At 33.8% G+C, this 22,401-nt stretch overlaps 1 protein-coding gene and 1 pseudogene across 9 annotated transcripts in view; one reads left to right on the top strand and one right to left on the bottom strand.

The window, feature by feature from the left end:
- The window catches only part of ECT2 (epithelial cell transforming 2), a 62,727-nt gene that overhangs the window by 37,993 nt on the left and 2,333 nt on the right, over positions 1–22,401 (top strand). For 6 of the 9 annotated variants that reach the window (XM_025425606.3, XM_025425611.3, XM_049105716.1 and 3 more), the window contains 7 exons: positions 3,493–3,571; positions 3,919–4,038; positions 7,364–7,502; positions 9,434–9,588; positions 19,042–19,149; positions 20,213–20,359; positions 22,004–22,271. In XM_025425606.3, coding sequence (XP_025281391.1) covers positions 3,493–3,571; positions 3,919–4,038; positions 7,364–7,502; positions 9,434–9,588; positions 19,042–19,149; positions 20,213–20,359; positions 22,004–22,270 — 1,015 coding nt within the window. In that variant the 3' untranslated portion in view covers position 22,271. The remainder of the gene's footprint in view (positions 1–3,492; positions 3,572–3,918; positions 4,039–7,363; positions 7,503–9,433; positions 9,589–19,041; positions 19,150–20,212; positions 20,360–22,003; positions 22,272–22,401) is intronic. The other 3 variants (XM_049105714.1, XM_049105715.1, XM_049105717.1) reach the window with 1 other exon arrangement.
- Positions 13,404–13,823, bottom strand: LOC112645849 (phosphatidylinositol N-acetylglucosaminyltransferase subunit P-like; annotated as a pseudogene).

A 22,401-nucleotide genomic window follows, 5' to 3' on the forward strand; every position in this document is an offset into this window, starting at 1 on the left:
AACAGAAAAAACAGGATTTCTAGATTTTTGTGAAGTCCGAATTTATCAGTTATTTTTATGGGTGGTTATTTTATCAAAAAAAATTTTGGTCTAACCCAAAGTCACAAAGGTACTTTTTTTTTTTCCTGTTTGAGAAGTTCTTGTGGTTTTAATCATTAGGTAAAAATCAGCTAAGTCTGTGATCCACTTTAAGTTAATTTTTGTGTAAGGGCCAAGGTATGCATTGATGTTCATTGTTTTATGTGGAAATCTGTCTAGTATTTATTTGTTGAAAAGACCATTGTTTCTCTACTGAATTGCTTTTGCATCTTTGCAAAAGATGTGAGGACTTATTTCTGGACTCTTAATTCTATTTCTTGATCCATACATCTATGATTATGCTAGTACCACACAGTCTTGATTACTGTGCTTTGTGTATTAAGTTTTAAAATGGGGAAATAATCTTCCAACTTTATCCTTTTCAAGATTGTTTTGACCATTGTGGATTCCTTGAATTTGCATTTGGCTTTTAGAATTGGCTTGTCAGTTTCTGAGGGTGGGAAGGGGTGAGGAAACGTGAACAGTGGGGAATTTGATAGAGATTTTGTTTTTCTTTCAACAATGTTTTAGAGTTTTCATTCTAGAAATGTCATACTTATGTGAAATTTATTCCTAAGAACTTTATTCCTTTTGATGTTTTAGTAAATGGAATTGCTTTCTTAATTTTATTTTCAGATTGTATAATGTATAGAAAGGCAATAGAGTTTTATATATTGATCCTCTACTCTGCAACCTTGATGAATGTGTTTTAGTTCTAATAATTTTTTAGTGGATTCCTTAAGATTTTCTGTGAATAAGATCATGTCATCTGCAAATAAAGATAGTTCTTTTTTTCCCTTTCCAGTCTGGATGCCTTTTATTTCATTTTCTTGACTAATTGCCCTGGTCAGAAGCTCCACTACAGTGTTAAACGGAAGTGGTGAGAGTGACCATCTTGTTCTTGTCCTGTTAGTGATTTTAGCGGGGAAGCATTCAGTTCACTGTTGAGTATGATTGTAGCTTTGGGACTTTTATAGATTCCCTTTATTAGTTTGAGAAAGTCCTTATTTATTTCTAGTTTGTTGAGTGTTCTTTACCATGAAAGGGCATTGGATTTTGTCAAATGCTTTTTTTGAGTCCATTTAAGTGATCATGTAGTATTTGTCCTTTATTCTATTGGTGTGGTATATTACATTTATTGATTTTTGCTTGTTTACTCAAGCTTATATACCTGGGATAAGATCTTACTTGGTTAATGGTGCATAATCCTTTTTATGTGTTCCTGGATTTGTTTTGCTAGTATTTTGTTGAGGGTTTTGGTGTCTATATTCATAAAGGACATTGATAAAAAATTTTCTGGTGATGTCATCTTCTAGTTTAGATTACATTGGAAAGTATTTCTTTCTCTTCTGTTTTTTGAAAGAACTTGGGAAAAATTGGTACTAGTTCCTAGGTGTTTGGTAGAATTCATCAGCGAAGCCATTTGGGCTTTAAAATTGCTAATTGAATTTACTGTTATGGATCTATTCAGACTTTTTATTTCTTGAATCAGTTTCTGTAGTTTGTGTCTTTGTAGGAATTTGTCCATTATGCCTAAGCTGTCTAATTTGTTGGCATGCAGTTGTCCATTGTTCTCATAATCCTTTTTATTTCTGTAAGGTTGGTAGCGATGTCCCATCATTTATTTATTCCTGATTTTAGTAATTTTTGCCTTTTTTTTTCCTTGGCCAGTCTAGCTAAAGGATTATCAATATTGTTAATCTTTTCAAAGAACCCGTTAATTTTGTTGATTTTTCTGTTAGTTTTTATATTCTCTATTTTAATAATTTCTACTCTATGATTTCTTTCTTTCTGCTTGGTTTAGATTTACTTTTTTTTTTTTTTTCCCTTGGTGTCTTAAATCAATTACCTAACATGTTTAGGTAATTGATTTAAGATATTTTTTATTAAATGCATTTATAGCTATAAATGTATACGGTACTGCTTTAGTTGTATACCATAAATTTTATATGTTATGTTTTTGTTTTTTCTCAAAATATTTTCTAATTTCCTTTTGATTTCTATTTGGCACATTGGTTATTTCGGAGTGTTTTGTTTAATTCCCACATACTTGTGATTTTCCAAAGTTTCCTTTTGTTATTTCTAATTTTACTCCATTGTTGTGGGAGAAGATATTTTGTAATATTTCAGTCCTTTCAGAATTTTTGAGGTCTGTTTTATGGCTTAACCTGGAAAATGGCCCACATACACTTGAGAAGAAGGTGTATTTTTCTGTTGTTTGGTAGAGTATTTCTGTCATTTAACTTTCAGCCTATTTAGGTCTTTGAATCTAAAGTGTGTGTCTCTTATAGACAGCATAAAGTTGGGCTTGCCTTATTTGTCTCCTGTCTCATAAATTGACTTCCCAGTGTCTTGACAACTAAGTTTGTCTCGCTCTCTTTTTCTTTTCTTTTTTTTTTTTTAATTTTTTTTTTTTATTTATTTATGATAGTCACAGAGAGAGAGAGAGAGGCAGAGACATAGGCAGAGGGAGAAGCAGGCTCCATGCACTGGGAGCCCGATGTGGGATTCGATCCCGGGTCTCCAGGATCGCGCCCTGGGCCAAAGGCAGGCGCCAAACCGCTGCGTCACCCAGGGATCCCTCTTTTTCTTTTTTTAAAAGAGAGAGAGAGCACCCTACTCATGGTGGGGAGGAGGTGGCTGGGGCACAGGGAGAGGGAGGGAGAATCCCAAGCAGACTCCATAACCAGCACAGAGTAGAGCCAGGCTTGATCGAAGGACCCTGAGATCATGACCTGAGCCAAAATCAAGAGTCAGATGCTTAACCAACTGAGCATCCCAGGCACCCCAGACTTGTTTCTTTAGATTTTAATGGTTTTTCATTGGTTTCAGGAAGAACGTGTATCCTTTCCTTCCTATTTCATCTGGTATGGAAGCAGTAGTCTTAGTTTTTGTTTCAATGAAATGATTAGCATGTGACTTGGGAATGACCTTCATAAAAGCTTAAATGAACTTATATTTAGAACTTCTGTTAACCTGAAGTTTGTAAAGGTTTAAACATATTTTAGGAAGTATATAGCGAGTATAGTAAAAAAAAAAATAATAATATGGAAAGAAATTAGTAAAACATAATTTTCTGAAGGATTCTGTGAAACTTTATTTTTTTTTAAGATTTTCTTTATTCACGAGAGAGACAGAGAGAGAGAGGCAGAGACACAGGCAGAGGAAGAAGCAGGCTCCCTGCTTCTTTCCCAGGCATCCCTGTGAAACTTTTTAATATAGTAGGCTACTTTTAGGAAGTATTTTAACTGATTTTAGGATTTTAGGAAGTATTTTAACTGAGTCAGTTGTCAGAATTAAGATAGACCACTTGCCAAGATCTCTTTTAGTGACATAAGATATCTTTGTATGCAGTTTTCATATTTTATTGTTTTAAAAGTTGAAGTTTTAAAACTAAACTTTTTAATCTTTCAGCCATATTAATGAGGATAAGAGAAAAACAGAAGCCCAAAAGCAAATTTTTGATGTTGTTTATGAAGTAGATGGATGCCCAGTAAGTATTCATTTTTGATGATTGTCAATTTATTTTCTTCTTATTAGGTTCTATAGCTTTAATATGAACAGAAGCTTAGCACCTTTTTCTTTTCTTTTTTTAAAATTTATTCTAGAGGTTGGGAGGGAGGGGAAGAGAGAGAGAGAAAGAATCTCAAGCAGCTTCCACATTGAACACAGAGCCCAAATGGGGACTGATCCCTGAGATAATGACCTGAGCCAAAATCAAGAGCCAGATACTTTACCAATTGAGCCACCCAGGTGCCCTGGCACCATTTTCTTTTAAATTATAACTTTAAAAAGATTACTAACAAGTGATTACTTTTATAATATTTTAAATCTATACAGGCTAATCTTTTGTCTTCTCACCGAAGTTTAGTCCAACGAGTTGAAACAATTTCTCTAGGTGAACATCCCTGTGACAGAGGAGAACAAGTAACTCTCTTTCTCTTCAATGACTGCCTGGAGGTAAATTTGTACTTAATATAGTATAATAACACTGCTGATTTGTGTGACTTGCCTGAACATTTAAAGCCAAGCCTTGATTGAGGTATAATACACAAGTTAAAGTTAATTTAATCACTTTCTGAGACCACTTGTTTAATACTATTAATAAAATGCTTTTAAAGAGAAGGCCTAATACTAAAAAAGTATGATAAATTTTCATGACTTAAAAGCCAAGTCATAATGAAAATGTAGTTTATTTCCATGCTAATAAATGCTTTGGTCAGAAATTTTAGGAGTTTATTGTTTCTGTGTATGTTTGTTCAGGACCTACAAAATAATTTGAAATTGAAATAGATTTTTCAAGCATTTTGTTGAAGATTAGAATAACTTGATTATTTACTATGAATTACAATTCCCCGATTTTTCGTTAAAACAGGTTTAGGGTGAATGAGTAGTTAATACATCAGAGGGGTGCAATGATTATAATTCTAAAATTCTCATCTATTAAAACATTTCCTCCATATCAATTCTGTGGGCAAATGGAATCACCTTCGTGTGCTTTTCCAACCCTTTTCTTAATAGTGTATTTTTAAACAACTAAGCAGTCAAATGGGAGATACAAAGATGTGTATTTTCCTTCATCTCAGAAAAGAAAACTGTGTATTTTGATAAAACAAATATATTAACCAAAAGACTCCTTTGACATTTCTGTTACTTGCTGTTGCTTTCATTGAAGTGATTTGATGGGTTTCCTTTTTCTTTAAAATCTGTACCTCTTCCTTTTATCGTTTTTTACTTCTTTTGACGTGCTGCACTCTTGGTTATATTATTATTTAAAGTATAAAATACAAGAGAATTTTAGAGAAACCACCATGTGCAGTTACAGGTATAATAAAATCTCACCAAAGCTTGACTTGTGTTAAATGCAGTTTTGTTGTAGTGGGGTTAATAAAAAATGATATTTTTATTGGTCAATAATGTCACAAAACACAAAAGACAGTGAAAATACTACACATAATTGACCATACCCTGAAGTGAAAAAGTCATAAAAAATCATGAGGCAGATAATTCTGAACTACTTTGTCACCCCATAAAGAGAACGTCAGCCTGCTTTGCTTTGGAGAACAGGGGCAAGGTGAAGTCAATTTCCAGTGGGGTTTCACTGTACATAGTTGCTCAGTACTTCTATTTATTTGCTTCTCTTAAAGCCTTTTTAAGGTTTTCCCTATTGAAGTGCCCAGGTCAGCTGGCTCCACTGTCTATACTTCCTGCTAATCCATTCTGGGTTTTATCTTCTTAATCCTGAGAGAGTTGTGGCTTACTTTAAATTTTTGATCATATATCTTTTTTTAAATTCCATGAAGTTTTCTATAACTTGCTCGTTGACCTACCTACCACTTTAATTCCTGCCATTGGTTATTGTCTGTAGCTTCTGAGTCCATTATGTGATACCCTGGTTCTTCATCTCCTTTACCTTAAATCCACTAACTTTTTATTCTAGTTTATTTTAGCTGCCTATGTTAGAATCATATTGACTAAAACAGTTCTATATTTAACATTCAATTTGAACTTTTAGATTTATAATTCTAAACTTTTATTCTTCAGCTTTTTTTTAAAAACCTTAGCAAATTTGGAATGAAGAATATGGTAAAAGTTAGAAACATTTAAAATGGATAAAATCTATATTGACTTCTCTTAAATTTGACCGTTGATGTTTTACTGAAGCTAAACTAATTGAGGATTCACAGACATATTTTCCTTTTTATATTTTAACTGTGTTTTGAGTTTGTATCTTGATGTGCTAGCATTTATGTCATCAGTATTGGCACTTGTCATTGTTTTTTCTTTTTAAAAATGAACTTTAAAATTATTTGCTTAGCCAAATTGATTTAAAAGTATATTTAAATTTATAGTGGAAATTATTTAAAGAAAGTCTTTTGCTTATTTTTCCTGTATTAATGTAAACTAACTTTTAATATTTGATATGTAGCAGATCTGTATCATATTTCTGCTTCAGTGTGAATATGATTGACTGCCATTTGATCATTTCTTTTTTTTTTTTAAGATTTTATTTATTAATTCATGATAGACAGGCAGGCAGGCAGAGGGAGAAGCAGGCTCCATGCAGAGAGCCCGACGCGGGACTTGATCCTGGGACTCCAGGATCACGCCCTGGGCCAAAGGCAGGCGCTGAACCGCTGAGCCACCCAGGGATCCCCATTTGATCATTTCTGATTAGCCAACATAGGGTAGTGCATTTTTAGCTAAACTTTGTCACATTCATGATGCTGACCAGTCTCAAATTCATTAAGTAACTTATCCTAAATCATTTTGTGTTAATGTCTTTAATTGATGATTATAACCTCAGAAAAAGATGTTCTTTTAAAATGGCAAAACAATACAGTAGGCTTTCATGGAAATGAAAATAATAAGTTTAAAGACCTTATACAATTTGCAGAATTCAGTACATTATGAATCACAAGGTCCTTTGTGATTTTGCTCCTGTCTTCCCCAGACTTACTTTACCTATCTCTTCCTCTTACAGGAGTTCCCAGTTTAGGTAAAATTACATCTTAACACTGTAAAAGCTTGAGTTTTTAATTTGTATCATTTGCTTAATGTATTGTTCAGTTAGTTTGTTACTTCCCCTGCTTCTTTCTCAATGGTATGTAAATACGAGAACTAGAGCCATTTCTGTGTTACTTACTTTATTGTCCTCATTGTCTTGTACAGGGTCTGAGTTCATTGAGAACTCTGCTCTTAAATCCATTATCTTGGGATCCCTGGGTGGCGCAGCGGTTTGGCGCCTGCCTTTGGCCCAGGGCGCGATCCTGGAGACCCAGGATCGAATCCCACGTCAGGCTCCCGGTGCATGGAGCCTGCTTCTCCCTCTGCCTGTGTCTCTGCCTCTCTCTCTCTCTGTGTGTGACTATCATAAATAAATAAAAATTAAAAAAAAAAATAAATAAATAAATCCATTATCTTTTGAACCCAATACTGAGATCCCAGACCAACATTCCTGAACTCAAGGCTTTTTGTCGAAGATTCCTCTGTCCTTCAGTGCTATTCCTTTTCAGATGTTTCTAAGTTCTTTCATACTTCTGGGACCTTTTGCATAGATCTTTTCCTTTGGTCTGTTTTCCTGATTTTTAAGCTCTTAAATATATGAGCATTTCTGCTACACAATTACATGGATGTATGAATTTGTCACATGGTAACTCTGCTTATCATAGTAATTCTAGAATGACAAATAGATGAATTGCATGTAGGTTTATATGATTAATATCATTTTTAAGTATTTGGCCTTTAATTGTTTCCATATGAATTTTTTTTTTTTTGTAATCAGATAGCAAGAAAACGACATAAGGTTATTGGCACTTTTAGGAGTCCTCCTGGCCACACCCGACCCCCAGCTTCTCTTAAGCATGTTCATCTAATGCCTCTTTCTCAAATTAAGAAGGTGCTGGACATAAGAGAAACGGAAGGTATGCTCACTAGATAAATTGTTAGCTAAGTGAAAATAGTTTATATTCATTTTAGGTTTGATTCATTCTCATGTTTTTATTTTTGTTTTTATTTTAAACTGGTAAATTATCTTTTTAATTTTAAAAATTTATTTATTAGGGAGAGGGAGAGAGCGAGTGAGCGCATGTGTGAATGGGGGAGGGGCAGAGGGAGAAGGCAAGAATCTCAAGTAGACTTTCCACTGAGCGTGGAGCCTGACGCAGAACTCAGTCTCATTCATGACCCTGAGAGCATGACCTGAGCTTAAATCAAGAGTGGGACGCTTAACCAACTGAGCCACCCAGATATCTCTAAACTGATAAATTATCTTTAAATATAGTTGGTTAGTTTTGGTAAAGTAATATTTCTTATATTTCCATCCCAGCTCTTCTCTAGGAACTTACTTGGTATCTTATTTTCTCAAATGAAAGTGCTATCTCAACCTGTGGGATTTCTTCATCCCTAAGGATCAAAGAGCTTTTAAATGGTTAAAGGTCAAGATAGTGCCCTAACCTAGCCTCTTCCACAACAAAACTTACCTTTATTACTTCAGAATCAAAAAGAAATCACCGGTCTATCACATGTGCTCTGCATCTTATTCTTTCCTTGTTGTCAATGGCTTCATTGCTAGGAATATGTTTAGGATATGACCTGGAAAGAAGTACATGAATAAATGTACACAAAGTAACTATGGTAGAATTAACATGGGTCAGATGTTTATTAAGGAGGTTTTTACTCAACTTTGATAGTGTTAGGGAAGGTTCTCTGAAGGCCTAAAATTACCAAAATTTTATACCTACCAAAAAAAGTATCATCTAGGGATGTGTATACATGGCCATACTTTTAGATTTTAGACATTTTTACAGTGTAAGCTGGTTCCATTACTGATCCTGTCCTCTCATGATGGAAGACTTTGAGTTTATTAGAAAAGAAACTTGAGCAGCAGCTTATGTTGCTGTCTTTATTAGGTTGTCAGATTCTGGATCTGTTAAGGGTTATAATAGTGTATTTATTTAAATCATCTCCATATTTTTAGATTTGAATTATAGATTATAATTATTGTTTAAAATAGGTTCTGTTTTAGCATTTTGGTCCAAAAACATTGTTTAACAGTTTTGATATTTGGACACTTTATTTCTTTAATTTAAATTAGTCTTGTAATGCCATTTTAATTTAGAACTTAAATTCTGGAATTCTAAGAAATGATATAATTAATTCAAAAAACTATCATAGAAAATATTAAATTTCATAGAAAATATTACATGTAGTATATAGCGTCAGTAAATTATCATTGTTGGTTTCTCACGTAAAACTTAGTATTACAATGGAATATTTCTCAGCCATTAGAAATGACAAATACCCACCATTTGCTTCGACGTGGATGGAACTGGAGGGTATTATGCTGAGTGAAATAAGTCAATCGGAGAAGGACAAACATATGGTCTCATTCATTTGGGGAATATAAAAAATAGTGAAAGGGAATAAAGGGGAAAAGGAGAAAAATAAGTGGGAAATATCAGAAAGGGAGACAGTACACGAGAGACTCCTAACTCTGGGAAACAAACTAGGGGTGGTGGAAGGGGAGGAGAGCACTGAGGGGGGTGGGGGTGACCGGGTGGCGGGCACTGAGGGGGGCACTTGACGGGATGAGCACTGGGTGTTATTCTGTATGTTGACAAATTGAACACCAATAAAAAATAAATCTATTAAAGAAATTCAGTATTATAATTCTATCCAGTATTTCAATGTAATATGGTGATATTCTTTGTCCAGTTAAAAGTTGAGGGATGAGGAAGGGTGGAAAAGAGATCACTGTATTGGAATTTTATTGCTCTGAGGAAACTAAACTTGCATACATCTGTCATTTTCCAGGGAGTAACACTTAATGTTTGTAATTATTCTGAAACCCTAGATTGCCATAATGCTTTTGCCTTGCTTGTGAGGCCACCAACAGAGCGGGCAAATGTGCTGCTCAGTTTCCAGATGACCTCAGAGGAACTTCCAAAAGAAAACTGGCTAAAGATGTTATGTCGACATGTAGCCAATACTATTTGTAAAGCAGACGCTGTAAGTTCTTAAATGACTATTGTAATGAAAGTTTTAACTTGATTGCAATGCGTTCAGACTAACCCTGTACATTTCTAATGACTTCGCAATTATGGATGTAGGAGAGTTTTAGTTTTATGTGTATTGAGGAAAACTGGTTTAAAAAGTTGTTTTGGAAAAGATTTTTAAAAAATACACGAGTCCCTCACTTACAGGTAGGCCCTTCGAAGCCTAATAACTAACTCCTTTGCCTTTTTGACTTCGTGAAGCTTTTGGGACTTGTTCTAATGTACGCTGTGATTTTTGTTGGTGCTCTTTGACCTGGCTATTTGTAAAATAGAGGGCATCTTGTTCTGTTGTTCTTTTATCTTGTTGAAAGCAATAGATGAGTTGTAGCAAGTTGTTTTTTCTGTCAGGCAAGTTGCCAACCAGTTTTCTCAGTCCAACTTCTGAAAATCAAATACCATTATGAATATATAATTATCTTATTCAGCTTAAAGTGCAGATACATGAGAAAATCAAATTACTGAAGTTAAATCACTCATAGGAATCAGATAGCCTGTAGTACATCTTGGATGAACTCTAGATCCCTTAACAGATAATTTTATTTCTTCATTATACATGGGAGAGACATGTGATAAACAGGTATAGACTCTTTCATCTTTGTACAAATGACATAGAGGAGAATGTATTGATAAATGACCCTTTTCATTACACTAGTACTGTAATGAAGATTGCCTTGCACATTCCTGTTGGAGTAAAATGTTTATTTTATCATAGCTAAGTCTAACCTTGAAGGCTATTGAGGTATAATTATAGTGGTTTATAGAGTAGGTAATAATTGATTAAAACCTCCTACCTAAATGTTGAGAACATTTAACAGACCTTTTTTTAAGCAGAAAATTTCAATTTCTTTTTTCAAAAGGTGAAATGACAGGGAAAACCAAGGAATAAATTTGACTGATTTATCCTAATTTTCATTTATAGGACAACTCATCTAGCAGGATTTTTTTTTTTTAAATTACTATGGGCCAGCAATATGTTATAAATAAAGGATTGTTGCATAAAAAGATTCACAGAAGCATAGGGCCTATGGCAGTGCTGGCTAGAAAAATGATGGAGACAGTTATAAAGCTTACAAAAGGGCTCATTGTTAGGAGGAGTTTTTTTTTTTCATAGTTCAAGGTATGCATATATAAGAGATCTTTGCAGTATAGCGACTGCCTGTTGTAGAAATTACTCGTACATTGATCATGGCATCAGACTAGATGGTTTATGCAGTCCTTTCCAAATTTATAACCATAATAGTGAAGTGCTGTTAATGGGAAAATTTCCTTAAAATACAATCTGTTGATTACTAGCCACAGAATGGCTAATAATTCTAGAACTAAAATATAAACAGCTAATGGAAAGATTTCATATAAGTTAGCCACAAGATGGCAGCAAACATTTAACTATGTCCTGATTTATACTGAAACCACAAAATTCAAGTTGTGAAATTTCGTTAACTAAGAAATATTTTGTAAATTGAGATAGTCTCACTGACTTGAGTTGACCTCTTTCCTGCATTTAAAATACTACACATAGTAAATTTTAAAAAGTCCGGAGTTGATCTCTTACCATTTGATAACAACTGCCATGTTGAAGATAAAGTATTTCTAAACACACACATGCACACACACAATGTGAAAGATAAAAATTTCTTGATTCTTTGAATCAGTAGTTTTTTCCTTCTATTACACATTTTGGGTTCTCTGAATAATTGGAGCTTACTTAATAAAGAGTAAAAAATACAGCTGTTTTATTCTGTACTCTCATTCTTCATACCCATATTTAAATGACTTAAGAATTTTTAAGCTGAAATAAAACCCAATCTAATCTCATTATTTTACATGTGAAATTAAGGCCAAGAGCATAAAGCTCACATTAGAATCCAGGTATTAGCTGATTCTTGGTTAAACTCTTGCATAGCTTTTCTCCCCAGGGATATGATGTCCCATATTCTGTTAATTTAGAATTTAAAGATTAGAGTTTTAATCTGTTGAATTTTATCTCTCAGAATACTTAGGGTATGTTTGGTCTCTTGCCAACATGTAACCTATAAGTGCATGGTTCATACTCTTAAGGTTCATATACTGCCTGAGGTCAGTTGGTAGCTTTCTGAAGCCACTGCAGATTTCTAATTTTTAATATCAAAAGTATAATTTATTGACAAGTGGATTTAAGCAGTGTTACTCCTTCACTCTCCCCACTTTTGAATAGTTTAGAGGAAGCAACTTGATAATTACTATTTTTTAAGATTTTATTTATCTATTCATGAGAGACACCGAGAGAGAGAGGCAGAGACACAGGCAGAGAGAGAAGCAGACTCCATGCAGGGAGCCTGATGTGGGACTTGATCCTGGAACCCCAGGATCACACCCTGGGCCACAGGCAGGTGCTAAACCACTGAGCCACCCAGGGATCCCCAGTAACTTGATAATTAAATGCCCAGTGCTATAGTTCAGTTCTTTTACTACTAATTCTTTGTTTCTTTTAAAAATCAAAATTTTTTATCTTGGTCAAATCACTACTGGCTACTTTTGAGCAGCAATATTCATTCTTAGAAATTCTGGTTACAGGGATCCCTGGGTGGCGCAGTGGTTTGGCGCCTGCCTTTGGCCCAGGGCGCGATCCTGGAGACCCGGGATCGAATCCCACGTCGGGCTGCCGGTGCATGGAGCCTGCTTCTCCCTCTGCCTATGTCTCTGCCTCTCTCTCTCTCTCTCTCTGTGACTATCATAAATAAATAAAAATTAAAAAAAAAAAAATTAAGGTTTTAAAAAAAAAAAAGAAATTCTGGCTACAAGTTTTAAGAACTAACTACGTAAATAGACTGAAAGTAGAACGTATATGAGAAGAGTTTGTGTTTCTGAGCCGATGATATTTATAATGGAGTTAATATGATTTGTATTTACAATTCTGGTTATTAGCCATACATAATAAGTTCTTGATATAAATATCTGTTATTGGTACTACTTTAATTTGGTCAAGGCAGTAGCGGTAAGCTATAAATATGCTTATAGAGCTTGAGGAAATCACTGAGGCACAAGCTCAGGGAGGCTCTATGATGCTAGATATTTTTTCTGTGTTTGAGGACTAGTGGGAGAAGAGAGCTTAGGGAAAAAGGGTCTGATAACTCACATGAAAAAGGATCTCATTAGCTTAAGATGTCAGAAATGGTGGAAAATTTCTTTTGAATTAACACCGATGAGTAGGTCTCTGAAATCTGTAGCTAAGATTCAGTTTCTCCTGGAATTAATATTTCACTCAGTGGGAGAAATTGATTACTACTTTCTAATCTTAAACTCTGCAGATCTGTCTTTAGATCTAGTCTTAGGTATTTGTGGATTTGGGGCTCATTGAAGAGCTTCTCTTTCTAGCCGTTGATGCTTGAGATATGTTGAGTAAATCATGAAATAGTTTTAGGATTATATTAGTATGTTATTAAAAATGTCTTTTATTTATGGTATAAATTTTGCTTTTATTTTGGAAATTTAGAGGAATAGAGTAGGGTTTTTGTTTTTGTTTTTGTTTTTGTTTTTTTTTTGAAGGGATGTCTTGCCTTTAGTGATACTTGTTTTTTAAACAGTCTGGTATATGGTAATGCAGTATTTTATTCTTTTTTTTTTTTTTTAGTTAATAACTAATGTTTGAGAACATTTATAATATTAATGGAACTTAATCTAAGACAAGTTCAACTTTTTTTGCATTTCAATATTGGGTATTAATAAGAGATGGTCAAAATAATTATGGTCAAAATTATTACATCAAAAACTTTAAATGCTTGTTAGTCTTTATACAGTTTTGACATAAAGTTCTTTGGCTCCAAGAAAGAATATTTAGTTGACTTCACCAACAGGAACTATCTCTTAAGGTTGGGCTGGTGTCTTGGTATTTCTTCTGCTGTTGATTTTTAGCATAGTTGTCTGTGAATGTATGAATGGAGTTGAGTGGAGAGGTACTCAATCAGATTTATTCATAACTGATTACTATAGTAATGAGAAGGTACACAGGTAGTACAACTGCCTAATATTTTTGAGACCAGTAGATTAAGCCTAAGGAGTTTAGTCAAGATTTAGGAATAAAAGCCCCCACAAGATACAGTATGAAGCCAAATTGGGAGCTTAAGAAAAGAACAAAGCCATAAATCGCTCTTTCTGGCAGTGGTAATGGTGAATTTCCCAGCATTTTCCCTGTGGCTTTAGACAGCCTTAGCACACAGTCCCTTATGGAAGTGCCTGTCTGGGAAGCTTGACAGGGGCAAGAGAGGAAGAACTGTGGGGAAGGCCAGGTCACGACAGTGCCCCCAGAGTAAGGTTTTTCACTATTTGGAAGAGAGAATGGGAACTGCTGGTAAAACAAAAAGACTAATAGAAAAAAACCTTGGAATAATGAAGCTAAGTTTCCCCAACTTTACATTTTTGTCTGTGATTTGCCCTACTTACCTTCCCCTATATAGAGAGAACTAAAGGAAGTACTTCATCTTTACATCTTAGCAAACAGCTATATTGTCATCTCAGCCACTAGAACTACCTACATGCTTACCTTTCCAGTCATCCTGAACTCAGGGCTTCTAGAAATGTAAAAGACTTCATATCTATCTACCCTAATCAAATTAGAAGTAATTTATTTGTTCATTGAGAGAAAACAGGAAGCCATCTGCTCTCTTTTCAGTTCATAGGTTATTATATGCTTAATAATAGTTAAGATAGCAATAGAAAGACTGAGAATCTCTTTTCTTTATTAGCAACTGCTTAAGGATTTAGTTTTATATTCATTTTATGAGTTTTACTCTCTAAATTGAAAAATAAAAATAATATTTGCACATTAAAAAATCAAATAGAGAAAAGTATCCTGCAGTAAAATATACATACCTGCCCCACTAGTCTTTTTTTCAGCAGTGCAATTTTTGATATTTTCATCTGTCTTTCCAGCAAAAAAAATGTAGATATATCCATTTCTTATTAGATGTATTCCTAGGTAAATTCCTCTCTATAATTCTATTCGTGAGATGTTTTTAAGATTTACTTTTTTTTTTTTTGAGAGATCATGACCTGAGCTAAAACCAAGAGTCTGATGCTTAACCAACTGCACCACCCAGGTGCCCCTTCAGTGTTTAGTTTTTAAAAAATATCTTGGGTTGATCAATTTAGAATGAACATTGATGAATTATTTGTATTTTGAAAACAAAACATGAAGAAAAAGATATTTGTGTCAAAACATCCTTTTTCTGAATTTGCTTCTGTAGGAGTATAAAAAACTTCTATCAAGTAAGTTTTTAATATATATGTGTTGATTAAATGAAAGCCAGTTTGAAATGAAATCAAATGAAACTAAAATTGAAAATGAAATGAGAAGAAAATCAAATTCATAAAACTAAAGTTACAGCTGTGCTTAGTTTATGGCATCATATGTACAGCAATGTAGGAAATGTGATCCCTTTGCTATAAAATGTTGGAAATCTTAATGCAGAACCTTGGAGGGGTATGTGAATGGGGATGATGGAGACTCAGGGATAGGCAGAGCTTGAATCACAGTCTTGACTGCTTTGTTTCTCACAGATTGTCGAGAGATGTTAACTCTTCTGTTATTTTGCCAGTGATTGTCTAGATAACTAACAAGAACCAATTGAAAAAAATATTAGAACTTGTAACAGTTTAGTTTAGCCAAATAAAAAAATAAATACATATCAATAGACTTTTTTAAAGACTTACTTATTTTAGAGAGAGAAAGTAGAAAAGAGTGTGGGGTGGGGCAGGGAGGGGGGATATAGGCAGAGGGAGAGAGAGTCCTAAGCAGACTGCCTGCTGAGCCAGCACGGGGCTGATTTAACAACCTTGAGATCAGGACCTGAGCCAAAACCAAGAGTTGGAGTCGTAACCCACTGCGCCACCCAGGTGCCCCTCAATAGTTTTTCTCTATGCTGGCAGTAACCAACTAGAAAGCATGAGGAACAAAGACCCCTCTTTCCAATAAAACGTGGTATAAATTTAGGAAATTTTAGTATATATCTAGGAATAGTCTTGTAAGAAATAAATGAGAGTTTTCTATTTTAAGAAAACTGTATAATACTTCACAGAGAAATCTGTGACGCTCCTGAATGAAAATGCTGACTAGCGTAACGAAGTCAACTCATTATAATTCTTATAAAATCCTTCAGTAAATTTCTGGATTTTGACAGAAGGATTCCAAAGATAATTTTTAAAGAAAAAGCAACAATAAAAAAGTAAAGATTAGTACTCCTTTTATGAGCTATTACATTGTATTTTGAAAGTTACAATGATCAGAACACTACTGCTCAATGGAAAGGATAAAAGTCCTTGAAATAAGACTCTATTATACGATAAATGTAGTACTTTAACAATTTAATAGGATTGTTAACATATGGTGCTATACTTACGGAAAATTAGATGTATATCCTAACCTTATATCCACATAAGCTTATAGGTAGATTTCAAAAATTAAAAGTGAAACCATTTCAAAAACCTGTAAGAAGATGTAGGTGTAAGTGGTGAATGTTGAATCGGTTGGTTGGTTTTTTGATGTTGAGTTTTAGGCATTCTCTATATGTTCTGGATATTAATCTCTTCTCATATATATCAGATATATGATTTACATTTTTCTCCCATTCTGTAGATTCCATCTACTCTATTTGTAGTGTCTTTTGTACATTTACCAGTTTTTATGAAATCTAACTTTTCTGTTTTTCTTGTGTTGCCTCTGCCTCTGTGGTATATCAGAGATAGCACTGTTAAATCCAGTGTCTTGAAGCTTTTGTCTTCTAAGAGTTTTATAGTTTTAGCTCTTTTATTTAGAGCTTTGATCCATTTTGATCAATTTTTGTATGTGGTATAAGGTAAGGATCCAACTTTATTCTTTTGCCTGTAGATATCTAGTTTTTCCAGGACCATTTGTTGGAAAGACTGTCCTTTTTCTATTGAATAGTCTTGATGCCCTTGTCAAATCATTTGACCACATTATAGGGGAGTTTATTTCTGAGCTCTCTATTATGTTTCATATTCTATATCTTATGTCAGTATAGTACCATTTTGATTATAGTAGTAGGTAAGTTGTTTTTTTTTTTCTGTTTTTTGTTTTAAGATTTATTTATTTTAGAAAAAGTGGGAGGATGAGGGGAGGGGCAGAGGTAGAGGGGGAGGGAGAGAGACCTTCTCCAGCAGACTCCCGCTGAGTGAGGAGCCCAACGTAGGGCTCAATCCCATGACCCCAATGTGGGCCTCAGTCCCATGACTCAAGATCGTGACCTGAGCAGAAATCAAGAGTCAGATGCTCAACCACCTGAGCCACCCAGGCACCCCTTAGTGTAGTAGGTTTTTAAACCAAGAGGCTTAAAAATAAATAAATAAATAAATAAATAAATAAATAAATAAATAAATAAACAAACAAACAAACCAAGAGGTTTGAGACTTCCAACTTTGTACTTTTTTTCCAGGATTGTCTTGGCTATTTGGGCTCCCTTGTGATTTCATATGAATTTTGGAATGAATTTTTTTTCTTTGCAAAAAAATCATTGGGATTTTGAGAAGGATTTCATTGAATCTGTAGATTGCTTTGTGTAGTATTGACATGTTAATGTTAAATCTTTCAATTCATGAGGACAGGGTGTTTTTCCACTTATTCCTCCCTTTTTTAATTCCTTTCAGCAATGACATGTTGTAGTTTACAGTATATGTCTTTCATCTTTGTTCATTCTTAAGTATTTTTTTGATGTTATATTTACTTCTTAACAAAAAGGAAATAGAGGCACTTTGTGTTAAAAAATAATGAAATGATAACATTAATTCTCATATAATCAGAAGAGACATTTATCATTCTTTGATAGAGGAATTCCTTCAAGTGATATGGAAAAGAGCCATAATACACAGCTAATTGAAAAATATAAGATATAAAACTGAATAGAACCATTCTAATTTTGTTAAAATAAAAGAATTATGCATATAAAAATATGTGTAGGAAGTATGTTTAAATGTAAATAGTAAATAGAACACTTGTGGGTAATTTTATTTTATTTTTAAATTTTTCTTCCAAATTTTCTTTTTTTTTTTTTTTTTCTTCTTCTTCCAAATTTTCTATAATGGAAGTGATTTTTTTTTTTTTTTTGACTCAGGAAAAAAATTATAACATTTTAAAAAGTTACTGATGATTTTAAGTACTATTATCTGATTGGGATTAGTAAGCAACTGAGTCATTTTTAGCAAATGGATGAGGTGGAAAGACAAGGTCTAGCGCAGACATGACGGATTTGCTTGTTTTAAGAAGCTTTGGTAAAACCAAGCCTGTCTATGTGATGTCAGTGCTGAAGAGCCAAAGCAACCATTTATAATTGTAGAGTATAATATTTAAGACTATTTGTTTATAAGGGCGTTTAACATTTTATTTCAAAGGACTACTGTGCATTAGTTATCTTGTTTTATGACTCCTGTGGGTTAAGTATACCAGATATATTCTACATTTTGCATATGAGAATATTTTTAGAAAAACCAATATCCACAAGGTTGTATAAAATTCTCTCTAGCCACAGAATGGCAGTGGTGGAAGATAGTCTTAATAGTGCTAGACTAGTGGAGGAACTTGGTGATTCATGACCTAGATCTACAAATTTAAAGTGTAAATTGGTTATAGGAGTATGCAAAAACATTTTATCTCACCTCCTTTTTTCGAAAAGCCCAACCCAAATATAATTTGAGCAAATTATATAATTATATTTTGGATTACTTGGAGATTAGTTGTCTCATTTAAGGTTAATTTTCATTAGTGGCTCTTGGCCTATATGAAATTTTTGACTCCTTTTAGAATGTAACATAAGCGTTGAGCCCACTCCTTAGAAAAATGTCCTTTGCATTTCTGCACGCACAGAGATTTGCACGTGATTTCAGGAAAGTTGCATACCTCCTTATTTCTATCCATTGCCACTTCTAGGAGATCTTGATCACAGATTCAGAACCTCCAATTTAGAATCCATCAGATTTTAGTTGAGGAACAAAGGAAAAAGTCTTAAGTTTTAATTTGAGATTATCTCAAGGAAATTTTGTTTCTGATGTGGTTTTGTAGTGGACTTAATACTTAAAGCATTATGTCCACTGATTTCCAACTTGTTGGTTTTAGGGTTGTTAAAAATATTTTATATTGAGTTTTTTTTTTTTTTTTCACTTGCTTTGGTGTCCATAGTCCTTGTAATGATTTTTGCATTTAGTGAATGCTAATTTTTTACTGCCCTTAAATTAGTACATTTCAAAGTTGAAATTATGCCAAGCATATAAAAAACCTAAGTTGTTTCATTTGTACATACTCCCATGTGCTTAAAGCTTTGATTTTAGAAACAGTTGTGTATTTTTATTTTGCTTTACTTATTTATTTTAAAATAATATAAAAGTGTTTTGTTTTGTTTTGTTTTGTTTTGTTTTTTGACAGGAGAATCTTATATACAGTGCTGATCCAGAATCCTTTGAAGTAAATACTAAAGATATGGATAGTACATTGAGTAGAGCATCTAGAGCAATAAAAAAGACTTCAAAAAAGGTGAGTCTTAGCTTATTATTTAACATATCAGCAAAATGTATTTTTCAGATTATTTGAAAATAATACTGCCATAAACCCCAGTATATGGATGGTCTGTATAACAGAGCTATTTGAGCTATTTTCTTGGTTCTAAAAGGGCCCATAGAGCTAATAGTTTTAGTTCAGCAAATTCTTTAGTGCAGTAATTATAACAACTTGTTATCCCCCCCATTCTTGTTATAGTGCTACTTCTATGCCCCATGCTTCACTAGAATGTCCTAGTGCTGGTTTAGATGTAGATACATATACATCCATCTTAAATATTGCCTGGGGTCTACTCCTGACCTTAAGTACATTTCAGTCTCCTGATGATGAAGACCACTTCCCTTTTTACCTTGTCAGAGTTGAGGACTATGTAAGAATGTTGGTAATGGGGCTGTTTATTTCAAATGGGCTCTGTGCTGGGTGTGGAGTCCAGTGTGGATCTTGAATTCACCACCCTGAGATCATGACCTGAGCCGAAATTAAGAGTCAGAAGCTTATAACTGACTGAACCATCCAGGTGCCCCATGTAATGGGACTTTTTAAAGGTAGAACTAGAATTATAATATTTTGAGCATTTTTTGTTCTTTTTGCTTTTGAAGAGAGGCCATCTACTTTATTATTTAATCATCTTTGTATCTCCCAGCATTTAATGTATATTATTATACCAGATAAGCATGTTAAATAATGATTCAAATGAACTCTTTCTCTTTTTTAATAAATAAATTGAGGTTCAAGTGGCTTTGGATTAAAGATTTCACGACTAAATTTTAGCAGAATCAGATAAAAACCCAGGTTTCTGATCTCCCAGGCCAGGTTTTTCTTCCTACTTTCTTCCTCACATTTGGCTGTAGTGCTTGATGATTGCAAGATGGAATAGTCTACAGTGTGCTACTACATCTTCTTACTGTTTTGTCCAAAGAAATTCCAATTCTGCCATATATTATTTGTAGAAAAACTTCATGTATATTTGGCTTTATGTTCTTATCAGTTGTGTTAGATTTATCTAGGCTTAATTAATTGTAACTCTTTTTAACTCTAGGTTACAAGAGCGTTCTCTTTCTCCAAAACTCCAAAAAGAGCTCTGCGAAGGGCCCTTATGACATCCCAAAGCTCAGTGGAGGGAAGAAGTCCTTCTAGCAATGACAAGCATGTAATGAGTCGTCTATCTAGCACATCATCATTAGCAGTAAGTGACTTTGGTCTAATGGCCTAAATGACTTATTCGCATTTACGGAGTTGGTATGGAATTTGCTAACTTTTTCAAAATGGAAGTCTTAATGTCTTTTTTTTTTTTTTTTTTTTTAGTCTCTTGGGTAAAGGTAACAGAAAAACTTAACTTAATGAACTAGAGACATACTTGGTATATAGTTTGATATGAAATTTTATTGGGATTGAGGTACATTCAAAAATCTCTAAGAAAAGAAACATTTGGGCAGCCCTGGTGGCCCAGCAGTTTAGCGCCACCTTCAGCCCAGGGTGTGATCCTGGAGACCCAGGATCGAGTCCTACATCAGGCTCCCTGCTTGGAGCCTGCCTCTCCCTCTGCCTGTGCCTCTGCCTCTCTCTCTCTGTGTCTCTCATGAATAAATAAATAAAATCTTGAAAAGAAAAGAAAATTTCAATTAGGCTCATCACTTTAATAATGTAAACAATGATGGTTCTGTTTATAGGGATTGGCTCCAATAATATAGCAGAAAAAAAATATATACTATTTTGTTGATGAGTATTTTTTTTTACTATTTTTATGATGAGTAGAATAAACCTCTGAAGCCAAAGAATGATGTGGATTCTAAATTTATATGTGTATATTCTTAAATTTTTCCTGAATAACTCAAATTCCTAGTGGTGTCAGAATTATTAGACAATTAATATCAGGAACATTTCTAACATTTATTACTGCCACTAAGTATGTGAATGATGTATCTGTTCTTTGCAACGTTATTGATCTAACCTACTAAGGTTAAGAAAAGCATGTGATTGACACTTCGTAGTTGTGTGTCCTTCAGCAAGTTTCTTCTTCTCTTATCCTCATTTTTGCAGCTGAGAAAAAAAGAGGCTAATAGTACTTAACCCTGTAGTGTTACAATAAGGACTAAACACACATACATACACAATGTGATTATCTAATGAGAAGCAATTTGAATAGTGGTTAAGAGCATGAACTCTGAAACTCACATGTTCAAATCCTGGCTCTGCTGTTTGGTAGCTGTATGACTTTTGGCAAGTTATTAAAATCTCTCTGTTTCAATTTCTCTATCAGTAAGATGAATTTAAAGTAGTAGTTGTAAAGATTAATTACGTTAATATACGCAAAGGACTTTGAACAGTTCTTGGAATATAATAAGTGGTTTAGCATTTTATGAATGGTTACCTTTTTTTATATGAAATTTATAGATGAGGTGTTAACGCACCTCATCTAGTAACTCTTATTTTTTTAAAAGCTAGTTAGGTCTAAGTCTTAAACACTTACAGTTAAATGTATGAGTATGTTTATACAAATTTTGGAGGAAGATTAACCTTCCAGTGGAAGGGAAGTTGTGCTTGACAATATAGATATATGCAAAGAAATTTGATAAATGAAAATGAGTTAATAGATAATAGACAATACAGTAAGGCCAAAGTCCTGTCCCTTGTTTATGTCCCGCATCTACATACCTACGTAACTCTTATAAACATTGCTTTTCAAATGGATGTAATTGGAATTCACAGAAAATTTTTAGAAAATTATTTGTAGCTTTTGTCACTTCTTTGTAGATAACATAAATAAGTATGTAAAATATCTTTAAAACATTGATGTCCTCTTCTCAATTGCTTATTTCTGTTCTAACAGATTGTCCATTCTGTTTCCACAAGCAATATAATTGGATTTACTAAGCATGTTTATGTACAGCGCTCAAACTCTACTGGTGGGCGCTCTCAAAACTCCTGGTTTCGATCTATCCGTCATTCTGCCTCACGAGCTAGTTTTTCAGAGATACTAAAAGGAACTATTGATTTTTCAAATTTCAAAAAAAGTCCTATCCAAGTCATCTTTGATATTTGTGAAGAATTAGGAGATATGCCAACCAGTAATGGAAACAAGCCTCGTGAAGTTTAATGTGAGCTTATTAGCTATTTGAAATTTGTATTTGTGAAAAGAAGAAAGTATACTTTCTTCACTGAATCATTATTAAGTGGGTGGGGATTTAGAAATTAGAAATTTTCCTATTTATGAAAGTGAGCATTTTA

Source organism: Canis lupus, chromosome 34 (assembly GCF_003254725.2).
Source record: "Canis lupus dingo isolate Sandy chromosome 34, ASM325472v2, whole genome shotgun sequence".
Taxonomy (NCBI): domain Eukaryota; kingdom Metazoa; phylum Chordata; class Mammalia; order Carnivora; family Canidae; genus Canis; species Canis lupus.